The sequence below is a fragment of the Macaca nemestrina genome, chromosome 4 (assembly GCF_043159975.1).
Source record: "Macaca nemestrina isolate mMacNem1 chromosome 4, mMacNem.hap1, whole genome shotgun sequence".
In the NCBI taxonomy this organism is placed as follows: domain Eukaryota; kingdom Metazoa; phylum Chordata; class Mammalia; order Primates; family Cercopithecidae; genus Macaca; species Macaca nemestrina.
The window spans coordinates 108,400,894-108,412,913 of NC_092128.1; the positions used below are offsets into that span (position 1 = coordinate 108,400,894).

General features: G+C 38.8%; 1 protein-coding gene across 1 annotated transcript; it reads right to left on the reverse strand.

The window, feature by feature from the left end:
- Positions 1-842: 842 nt before the first annotated feature.
- Positions 843-11,598, reverse strand: LOC105497776 (secreted frizzled related protein 4). Its single transcript, XM_011769120.3, has 6 exons — positions 10,871-11,598; positions 9,158-9,238; positions 8,998-9,063; positions 6,923-7,121; positions 4,537-4,600; positions 843-2,581 (listed from the first exon to the last, which is right to left on the reverse strand). Exons 1-6 carry the CDS (start codon positions 11,313-11,315, stop codon positions 2,396-2,398), a joined length of 1,041 nt encoding a protein of 346 aa, XP_011767422.1. The 5' UTR covers positions 11,316-11,598; the 3' UTR covers positions 843-2,395.
- Between the last annotated feature and the right edge of the window lie 422 nt (positions 11,599-12,020).

A 12,020-nucleotide genomic window follows, 5' to 3' on the forward strand; every position in this document is an offset into this window, starting at 1 on the left:
CTGCACATTATGCACATGTACCCTAGAACTTAAAGTATAATAATAATAAAAAATAAATAAATATTTAAAAAAAAGAATGCGATAGACAATCTTATAGGTATCCAGGGTTTTGTTGTAAGAATGCAATACACAATCTTATAGGTATCCAAGGAGAGAAACCAAAAGTGTGATTAGACTGCATTGGTTTACAGCTGAAAAGTAAGAACTAAGGCTATTTATGTAAGTTCTCATGTATCTTAAAAGGAGGCTAGACAGAGAGCATCTATTAGCAGCTCTGCTATACTGTAATTCTTCAGTTCCTATAGTTAACCAGTTATATTATTAAGTTAGATTGTTAAAAAATAGAGGAGGTTGCATAGGCTTTTCTGGCAGTTAAGAAATCTATCTATCTATCTATCTATCTATCTATCTATCTATCCATCCATCCATCCATCCATCCATCCATCCATCTTTCTATCCATCTATCAATCAATCATCTATCCATCCATCCATTTATCTATATACTTTGAGGGGCTCAAATCACTATTTCCCAGTGGCCAGGAGTATAGGAAGTGCTGAGAATGTTGTCAGCTGATGGTTCACAGATGAAGGGAGAAGGTTCGTCCAAGGTGGCCACCAGTTACAACTTTAAATTTATGATAAACATGGAGAAGGAGAAACAATCTTAGTGAGGGTTTCCATACACCATACACTTAATGAGCATTTCCATCCACCGATGTTCCAAGCATTCTGGGGCATAATTGACAAGACCAAGAACTTTCCTTGCTGAGCATACTCCTAGGCCCGAAAATACTATTTAAACAAACGTATCCCAAGGTACTAATGAAGGATACACACAGACATTTGACTATTGAGATGTTTATTCAGTATGGTCAGTGAAGAAACCACCTAAGTATCCAATAGCACAACAGTTTGTTGAGTAATGCATACTATGGAATATAACACAGCTGTTAGAAATGAGGTGGTATCTGCTTTCTTGACACGAAAACTTATCTCAATAAAGAGCCAAGCAAAGGAGGCAGGTTATGAAACACACGTATAGCAGGCTCCTAGTTTTATTTATTCAAATCGTTGTATAAGTGCATAAGAAACACCTGGAGAATAATATGCCAAAATACTAATGGTGATTACCTCTGTGTAGTGGAGAGCAGGATTAGATAGGATTTTATTTCCTTTGGGCGTTGTGCATTTATTGAATGCCTTATAGAGAATACATGCTTACTGTGTTAGCAAAAGGCCAATAAAATTGTTTTTTTAAATAACTGCCTCCAATTGGCCACAATTATGAAATTTGTTGATAAAATACTGCAAGATAAGTTCTTCTTTTCTGATTAAAGTATCCCAACTGTCAAGTAATTCTCATTTCAGAGATGGAACCTCAACTTTCCTCTGTGTATATTTATATTTAACTCCTCTCACATGTATTTAGGCAAAAAAAATTATTTAAGTGAAGAAAATAAATTTTTGGCACTCACGTGAAGGCCTTTTTTATACTTGTCAAATTACTCTCAGGGTGGATGTCCTGGGAAGTGAGATGAGTGACATACCTCTCTTGTTGTGGGTATAAAATACTTGAGCATTAGCCAACTAATTAGTACCTAACTCCCAGTGGTACAGACAAACTCACTGTTTCTGGTGCTGCTTAAGAGGGTGTTGACAAGAAGCATCATGATCATGAAATCAGGTAACCAAAAAACAGGAATCCAGACATTGTCTGCCTCTCTTTTTTATTTATTTTTCTTTATTATTATTTTTGTTTTTAGAGTTTCTAGCTAAAAACAGAGCTGAAAAGTCATTGTAAAAAAGACACATTATAATTTTCCATATGCTACTTCTCTAGATTTTTCAAAAAATCCCCTTTCATCACAAAAATCCTTCTACAGACCATAAGCACATAAAGATCTTTTAGACATTCATTCCACTACTGTTCCTTCTTAGAAGCATTAGATTTTCAATCTCATTTTAAAACATCACTAACATTGTAACAACAGATATCAAATGGTAATAAAACATACTGTAAAAAATTACGTGTTTTGTTTGAAATATGGCATTTATTTTACAATGCACATATTAGGTCAAATTGTAACAAGCATTATTTTCCCTGCTCTCCTAGAGTATGCACACAGGTTACTCTGAATGCAATGCAATAAGCCTTTTCCACCAGCTTTAACTCACCTTCTGTACCAAAGGGCAAACCTACCACTATGGCTTGTGATGGCTTACAAAGAAAAACTGAAGCATAGCATTAAGAAAAATGCTGCAAGATGTGTCTATGAAGAGCACTGCAGTGAGTTGTTAGGGCAAGGGGCACATGGCCTTGCATAGGTTGTCCCAGGCAATGCCCAGCCTCATCCTGTAAGGAAGTTGGAAGTCTCCGTTTTGGAAACTAGTTAGCTCACACTTTTTTCGGGTTTGTTTTCTTCTGGGCACTCCTAGTTTTAATGTTCTTCTTGGGGCTGGCTGGTTTGGGAGCAGGAGGCTTTCCCTTTGGTTTGGGGGGATTACTACGACTGGTGCGCCCAGCTGTTTTCTTCTTGTCCTGAATTGTTCTCCGCTGTTCCCGCAGCCTCTCTTCCCACTGCTGAAAGGCAATTTGTAAACATGACTATCAAATTATCTCACCCCTTTATGGTGCTCAGCTAATATGAAAATTAAGGCAAGTTTTTCACTGTAATATACTAATGACGGTAACAATTGTAATAGCTACCCTATGTCAAGCCCTTAACAGGTACCAGGTGACTCAGAAAGTGCTCAGTGTGTGATGAAGTTTTCACATGCATTCATTTCATTGAAACAACAGTCCTTCCAAATAAGCACCATTGACAGGGGCAGGAAACAAGCACAAAGAGGTTATTTGCAGGCCACAGAGCTAGTAAATGTCAGAGCCAGGATTCAAATTCACCCACCCTGACTCCAGAGCCAGAGGCCCTCACCCATGCACTTTTGACCACTAGCCCCATAATGCAACATTCCTATAGTGCAAAGCCTTCTAAAAAGGCTCTTATTTCATGGCTACTAGCATTAGTTTACCCCACGTCACTGGGAAGTCAGGGGTTTGTTCACTTAATTCTCCCACATCCAAAGGAAGACAGAGGCCCCTTCTACACCTAGTCATCCTCTAACATGCTAGCTATCCAGAACCATTGGGAAATGAGTCATTCTGAAAAATCAAGTCTCTCTGATAGCAAAAAGTTTATTCTTTAAATAACTCAAGTAAGGAACAATAAAAAAGTGAGTCCAGTTGAATTGACATTGCTTTATATTAACACAGATGTCCCTGCTTGGTTAGAGTCTACTTCATTCAGCCAGAAGTTTGACCACAGTCATCAGTTGGGTATTATTCTATGCAGTAGGAATGCAATGAAAAGAAAAACGTTGTCCCCGCTGTGCTACAACACAATTCTAATCTATTCTAAACTAATAAACTCATTATGGTATGTTGCTATCATGTGGTGATATTTTCAAACTCCTACTGAAGTTTATTGGAAAATATGCTGCAAAAGTGAATGGTCCCACAGCTCTGATTATTGAAAGCTTTCTTCTCAGCAAGCTCAGGTTCTCACGGTCTGCTTGCCTTCTGTATTGATGCTTCTAATCTACTGTAGTCTGGGAAACCAGATAACCAATCCTGCTAGAATTTCCTGTCTAATAGAACTAAGCATGCTTCTGAGCAGCTCATGAGTTTTTGGTTCTGATTTAACACAATAGTGTTTGGTTCTCTTATTCAGAAGTACACTGACTAGGGGAGGCTGTATTCTAACTACATTCTCCATAAATCAATTGTTAATATATACTTTCCTCTTGCCTGGGACTTTTCATTGGTGCAAACTAAGAGAGCACAGGCAGTAGCAATATGTTTTGTGAACCTGTAAACACAAATTCTTCTTAATGAATATGGACATATTTTGCAGAGAAGGGAAGCTTTAAAAATTTCAAACCAATTACCTGATGTCTTTAGATTGGGTTGTAATTTCACATTTCTGGGCAAAAAATTATTTAACTCCTCTAATTGAATTACCAATATTACTATGATGTTACCACAAAAATCCTAGATTTGACTGTAAAACAATTACTTTTTGTGTATGATTTTTGACAAAAGTCTTAAGTTATTATAAATATAGGAAAAGATTCTGCTATGTATAGTGATAGGGTAAGTTTTATTATCAGATATTTCCACCCTTCCAAATATATGTCAGATTTAGTCTCAATGGATATTAAGTCTGCTCAAGGATCTCATGGTTCAATAAAACAACTACATGTAATAAAGAAACAAAAGGCTCATTTAACTTGGAAATAACCAGTACATTAGTATCAAACACAACTTCACAACCTTTGAAGTTGAATGACAGATTCCTGGTAAAAATTCTGAGTGAGAATAGCTACACTCTTAACGGCCTATTCAAAAGACAAACACTGTCGCTATTGCTGGCTCTTATGAGAGCTTGAATATGAGACAATGGGAAGAATTCCCCAATTCTAAAGAAATATTTTATACGCACTTACATCCATCTTCACAGTGTTGTTCATGATACTTACTATGGATCTTTTACTAAGCTGATCTCTCCACTTTTCAACTAAGCAATTTTCAAGAAGCATCATCCTGAAAACAAATTATCTTAGTAAGCAGATTTTTATTGCAAAAGTAAAAAGCTAAAATTACAGAAATTGTAAAAAAATTATTCAATAACCTTTTGCCCCATAACCCACATATCCACCATTTAATTTTATTGGTGTTTCCTTTCATTCCTCCTTGTAACAATATTTATTACACTTACTAGACCACATTGTGTATTTAGATGATCTGCAAATTTCCTTTTGTCATTTTATGATCTAAATTTTCTGATGTAATTAGAATAATTTAAAAATCTAATGTTAATAATATAATGTTATGAATATGGATATCCATAATATATCCAGCCATTTCTTTATTGCTGAATTCCCTTTTGCTTAGCTATGATTACCAGTATTGCATTGAATAACCCTGTATACAGTAGTGTGCACTGGCTTATTATTTTCTTAGGACAGATTTTTAAAATAGAATAACTGAGTCAAAGGGTATGTATTTTTTTAAAAGATTTTCAATGCATAGTGCCAAGTTGTTTTCAAAATGGTTGCACTTTCATCCAATTCATTAACATTAAGCATTAGGTGAAAATGGAATCTTGTTTTTATTTGGATTTAAAATCAAGGAGATAATTTTTTAAATGTTTACTTACTATTTGTATTATATTTGTGTTACTATTTGAACTTCTCTATATAAATTTATGTACATATATTTCTACATCGTGGTCTCAATGTTTAAATATTAATTTTATGAACTCTTTAATAAGACTACTATCTTTTCATATTTTTTTCAATTATGTTTATCAATTTTTATTTGCTTTTCTATCATTATTTGTGATTTTTATGTGTATAATATTATGTGGTCAAATACGTGTATTGATATTTTTCCTTGTAATTTCTTACATTACTTTTATGTTTACAAATTACTTTGCTTTTCAGATATATTTAGTCACCTAATTTTATCCTGTTTTTTAAGTTCTTACAATATTTGTCTATTTAATCCATTTGAAAGTTACTGTATAGTACAATATAAAGTGCATCAAAACCTGCTTCAAGAGTTTTTCCTCCGTTTTATTTATCTTTACATCTACTATTGCATCACATGGTTTTAACAAGTGTAACTTTACACCAGTTTTGCAGGTCTCATAAAGCAGATTTCCTCTCTTATTTTCACAATCGTCTTTACATACCCTTACCAATTTATTAGAATCATTTGTGAGGACATACATCCCAATTATCCAAAAATATTTTTACTGGAATGGATTATAATCCATTCCCCTCTCCAGATAGAATGTAATGACTAGCAACCTGGTATCCCCAACCACATCTCTAGCACTGCAGCAGATGCAAACGCCTTGGTAGAGATGAGTCCAGAGTCACTGATTGCTTCTTTAGGGAGACAAGATACAAGCAGAGTCTGGCTTTAAAACCAAGAACACATGGTGATATCCATGTTGCAAGGAGGGCACCCAAGTACTGACAGAATACAGAAAAGTGAAGTTAGTTCTCAAAAATGTTTTTGGTTTCTTTTCGGAGGAATAGTCTTAGTTTATATCTATATAGAAGAAACAGATGAGCATTAACAGCAGAGAATGGGAGGGATGACTTGTTACGTAAAACTGAGTGATTTTGCTGGAGGAGTATACTGCAATCAACTTACAGGGCCCAACATGGAGGCTGGGCTCAAGAGTTTGACTTTATATTATAAGTAATGTACCAATATCCAAAAATATAAATAAATAAATAAGAAGAAGGAAAGAGAGGCCAGGAAGACAAATATACCCAGCTAGAATTTGTGTGTATGAGTGTGTGTGAAGCATATACATATTTGTTTATACTTTGCCTTGTGATGTTTGAATTGAGAATCACATATTCGATTCAGAAGTCATCTTAAAGTGTGCGTGTGTGTGTGTGCAATACTCTATCAAATATTGTAAAGTGTTTATATGGAAACATGCGGAACTATAGTCTCAGATGCCTACTTACTTGATCTGTAAGCTATTAAAGTGGCCTTAAGAATTTAGTATTTGTGGCTCTAAAATTGTTTGAATGATTTGAAAAGAATTGTTCTTCCTTAAAATAATTGACTTGCCTATAAATTTTGAAATCACTTAATGAATTTTGAAATGGATTTTTAAAGACTCTATTCAAATACTCATATTTTGATTTTTCCTTCATCCTGTGAAGAATTAATTGACAGTTAGAATATATGCTATTCAAACAGAGGCATCTGTTTAACTAATTTTTTTTTAAAAAGCCATTGGCATATTTTTGTCATGTTTTTAAACCATGACTGCTAACTGAGATTGAGGTTTTTCTAACAGTGTGCAGACAGTTCCTTCTGCCTCTTTGTGCCTACCTTGAGCGCCACTCGTAACACATAATGAGAACATCTTGATGGGGCAGGATGTGTGGACACTGGCAAGAAGAATTCGTAATGAGCGGGACTTGAGTTCGAGGGATGGGTGATGAGGACTTGAAGATCTCTTTTACATCCACCACCGTTGTGACCTCATTACAGCCACTCCTCTGCACAGCTTTTATTTTGGCATGAATAACTGCAATTTAAAAATAGATAGAAGTGTTGTTGAAGGTTTTGGGGAAAAACTAGGGATGGTGTCTTCATGCCAACCTCTGAGCCTCTCTTAAAGATTCACTCCTGTAATTATGGTTATGTCCAAGCGGCCTGAGTGCAGGCAAAAAGCCCACACAGTCATATGCTAAATGGATGGTGTCCTATATTGTCAACATTGTCTTAAATGTTCTGGGGCATACTGTGAGATGGGAAAGCAAATGGAAAGGCAAGTTTTAGTCTTTCTCTGCCTTTAGCTCAGTAAAAAATTCACAGTATTTGTATTCTCCCCTGTGGTGATTCAAAGTGAGGATCATATATTTCACATCAGAAGTCATCTTAAGGTTTGCATTTCTTCCATCACTCATCTGATGCTTCAGCTTCTTCTGTTTTACAGAGATAGTTATTAGTCATAACATTTTTGAAGTGGAGGGAGTCTCTGAGGACTACTTTTAATTTCACAGACTGACAAAGTAGACCCATGGTGAGCAGAGATAGAACTGTTATTACAGATGGCTGTTAATGTCACTGTCTCTGACCAAGTTTTAAATGCTGGTTTCTGTGGTCTCTTGTTATTACTGCCTCCCATAGAGTTGTAATCAGCCTAATATGGCTCTGTCTTGGATTCCATTTCAGGCAGCCAGTTTATGAAGACACCAAAGGACTTGAATACAAAATGGTTTCTTCATCAAGGTCGTTCCAAGGCCATAACACCCAAGAGAACAACATGACAGTGAAACTCAGATTAGTATCTCAGGCCGGATCTTGGCAGAGGAGGGACTAAGTAAATCAGATTAGGATGGTATCTACATAGAGCAGGCTTTAAGAAAAAAAGCTACAGGAAAAGATAAACTACTTTTTGTTGTTGCTGAATTACCCACATTGGCTAAATATCATCCTTAAATCTGATAGCTTTGTAAGAGCTTATTTTTTTCAGATTTTTATGTTTCTGTGATCCTCCTACTTTTATGTCTGATATATATCCTAAAGTTTCTTACTGATATAAAATTTCAATTTGCAAGATGAAAACTAAGTCAGCAAACAAAATAAGCATTTTCCCTAAAACCACTTTATGTTATTTCAGCAGAAATAATTTAAGACATGCAATGAAATATAAGGTAGCCAACCCAAACAGACGCTTTTAAAATGTCTGCCTTTTACATTTCTTTTTGAATTGAAAAAAAACATATGTTAATTAAAATTACTTTCAGATGACAATAGTGAAATTAAAATTACTTAAAACATTTCAAATTTCATGATTGACTTATTCTTGGAAGAAAATGCTGAGTGGTTCTTTCAAGTAAGAGAGAGGAGGGCATTTAAACTATTTCAATAGCGTAACCATAGGATTTTGTGAGTAATATTTTTTTTCACAATTTCTTTAAGACGTTAAATATTTGTAGCTATTCACAAGTAAAAGGATATGCAGGCAGATCTTAATTCTCTGGGCCTATGGGCCTTAATTCTCCGACTCACAGATAATCAAATCCATGGATCACTTTCCCATTCTTCCTGCAGCAGTAAAACCTCAGGAAGAGAACAGTTGGGGTGTGCCATCCCGGCTGATCAGCACTTCTTACCAAGACAAGGAGGATCAAGATGTCAAACTTTTAATCTGATGCATGTAATTATTATCACCTGGGTCATTCCTTTTGTTTGCACTTGATTTATCCAGAAAAGCAAGACATTTTGCAGTTGTTATTGTGCCATATATTAATAGAATTCACATAATCGACTAGAAAAACAGTCAACCTTTTGTTTTCTTTACTTTGTGACTAGCTTTAATGACAGCAACCGTATTGAGATTCCAGCTTTGTAATGAACCGAGTCTCAAAAGTAAATGGCTTTAACAGATGACTTACCATAGCTGTAGTTTTTGCTGAGATATGTTGCCAAAGTTGGCTTCACCTTTTTACACTTGCACCGATCTAAAAAAGGCAAAAGAGGCAGAAAGTTGGAAAGAGTACAGAAATCACTCTGGAGAGGAGAAGTAGAGGGAACATCCAAGAAGAAAGAACTCACCAGGGCTTAGGCGTTTACAGTCAACATCAAGAGGCCTTTCCTGTACCATCATGTCTGGTGTGATGTCTATCCACTTAACATCTGAAACACAAACAGGGCCACATGGGCATGGTTGGTGATTTTGTCTATTCACTCAGCTAGTATAAGGAGCCCTCTGAAGATATAAACTAACACAGTATCACAAAAGAATAGTACTTAATGGTAAAAATGAGCCGGGTGAGGTGGCTCACGCCTGTAATCCCAGCACTTTGGGAGGCTGAGATGGGCGGATCACCTGAGGTCAGGAGTTTGAGACCAGTCTGGCCAATATGGCAAAACCCTGTCTCTACTAAAAATACAAACATTTGCCAGGCATGGTGGTGGACACCTGTAATCCTGGCTACTTGGGAGGCTGAGGTAGGAGAATCACTTGAACCCGGGAGGCGAAGGTTGCAGTGAGCTGAGATTGTGCCATTGCACTCCAGCCTGGGTAACACAGTGAGGATCCATCTAAAAAAAAATATGTATTTATATAGCAAAAACGGCATGTGACTGTTGACTTCTCCTTTCATAATGATATCTAGGGCTTAGAAAAGAGATCCTCTGGGGGAATATTCGCCTATCCAAGCACAAATTGATGTGAATGTATATCCATTTAACCTCGCTGGTATACACTGGTATATACAACCCAACTGGATAAATCATATCACTCTCTCCCAAAGTCATATTGAAATGTCGATATTCCAAGTTAACAGTTTATATTAATCAAAGTAACCAAAATATTTCCAAATCCCCACCTCATATCTTGCAATGCAGAAACAGTTCACAGGTATATAACCAAAACCAAGCATAATCCTCTATTATTTATATAATTTAAACAATAAATATGTGGTTTTTTCCCCTAAAACTCTAAACTAGAGAGGAGTTTCCATTTACCCCATTCACTTAACCACTCCTCCTTCATGTTTAGGGCAATGCTCTGGGAATAAGTTCAGAGATTCCAGCACAGCAATATCATAGTGTCTTTAAATGTGGGGTAACCTGGGTCAGAGAAAGCCTGGATAAAATAATGCAAAAATATTCCTAGGTTTCATTTAAAGAAGTGAATTTAAACTTCTCCTTCTTCCTAGAAAAACAGTCAAATGACCAAAGAAAAAAGAAGGAAGTGGAAGTAGGGATGGGGTTAACTAAAATGCCACAGTAGTTGGCTCGGGGTCAATGACCATGAAACAGACCTCACAATTTTCCAGGGAAACTGCAATTACAAATCTCACTCCTGGTGGGAAGCAATGACCATTACTGCTTTTTCAGAAAAAAACTTTTTAAGAAGTAGCACTAAATGGAACGAGTATTGACACCTGCCTGGTGAGACTATTTTGGGCATTAAATGAGTGAATAACGTGTAATGTGTTTAACACTTGCTCAGACACCTAGCAACACCTGTTTACTGCTATTATCATTTCTGTTACTACTGTAAATGCAAACATCGTCGAAGGCTCCCTTTGTAAGCAAATTTTTTTTTTTTCCTTAAGGAGTACAGCGCCCTTCGCTAGCTTCTAAAATTCCTACGGGGGAAACCAGACTTTTTCTGAAGAAAATGTTTCCCCCATTTCTTCCCACCTCCTACAAGCCTCAGAAGCCCCCAGCAGCCTTAAGTGTGGCCGCCTAGTTCTCAAGTGGCAGCCACAGCCCCGGGTGCCTCCTCGCCTCCCCCCATCCTTCCTCCGGTCTCACCCTCCGGGAGGTCCGTAACGATGGCTTCAGGCGAGATGCACACACCACGGTCATAGACGGGCAGCTCATCGCAGGCCAGGCTTTCGGGCCAGCTGTGGTTGTACATCTTCATGAGGGGCTCGCAGTCGTCGCGCGCGCGTTGGCACACCGACTTGCACGGCTTGATGGGGTCGTGCAGGAACTCCAGGGTGCAGATGGGCGCGTACATGGCACAGAGGAAGAAGCGCAGCACGGAGCTGCAGTTCACGTCCACCAGCTCCTCGTACTGCTCGATGGCCAGGATGGCGTTCTCCTGTGTGCTGTGGTGCAGGTGGTTGGGCATCCGCGTGATGTTCCAGGGCATGTGCCGGCACATAGGGATGCGCACCGCCTCGCAGGGCGCGCCGCGCACGCCCAGCGCCAGGTGCAGCCACAGGCACAGCGCCACCAGGATGGAAAGGAACATGGCACTGCCCTCCCGCGCTGCGACCCTGGCAGACAGAAAGCGCCCTTCTCTTCCTGCCACCTTCGTCTTTAGCTGTCCCTTCGCTGAGGAGGAAATCCTCTGGGGCGCAGGAGAGTTTCTTCCCCCAAACTCCAGTCGGTAGCAAAGTGGGATCTCGGCCGGGTCCGAGCGCGGATCTCGGCCGTCTGGCACACAGGGCACGAGCAGCGCCAGTTCTCAGCCTTCGGAGCGCGAACCCGCCCGGGCAGCTCCAGTCCCGGACTCCGCAGCTCGGAGCGCAGCCAGCCACGGCCATTGCGGGACCCTATTTATCCGGACACCTCCCCTGACGTGGGCTCGGAATGCTCCCTTGGCAGCTGCAGGCGCGGCGCGGGCTCCCCTTTGGCCGCCCCACCCCCAGGCCCCTCGGTGCAGAAGCGGTGACATCATCCCCTCTGGGCCACAGCCCAGGGCTGGAAGCCTGCTTTCCCCCTGAAGTCCCTCCTTTTTAGTCTGGCCAGTCGTTTTTCTTCGGACCAAGAAAAAGAACCTCTGGCAGTTGTTTTCGACACCGGATACAAGAGGGTGCGGGAGAGAATTTCAAGAGAGAGAAAGACACTCTTTGGCGTGAAAACTGAACTTTGCTCCCTCTGCCTTAGAGTTTTTCCAAGTATAGAGTTGGGGGGAAATAGGAGCTTCTGCTGCCCTCTAATTCTGAAATATATT

Coding starts and splice junctions, on each gene's coding strand:
- LOC105497776 (XM_011769120.3), bottom strand. CDS start 11,315: ATGTTCCTTTCCATCCTGGTGGCGCTGTGCCTGTGGCTGCACCTGGCG. Junction 9,064..9,157: donor CTGTAAACGCCTAAGCCCTG/GTGAGTTCTTTC, acceptor TGCCTTTTTTAG/ATCGGTGCAAGTGTAAAAAG. Junction 7,122..8,997: donor CAGCAAAAACTACAGCTATG/GTAAGTCATCTG, acceptor TTTAAATTGCAG/TTATTCATGCCAAAATAAAA.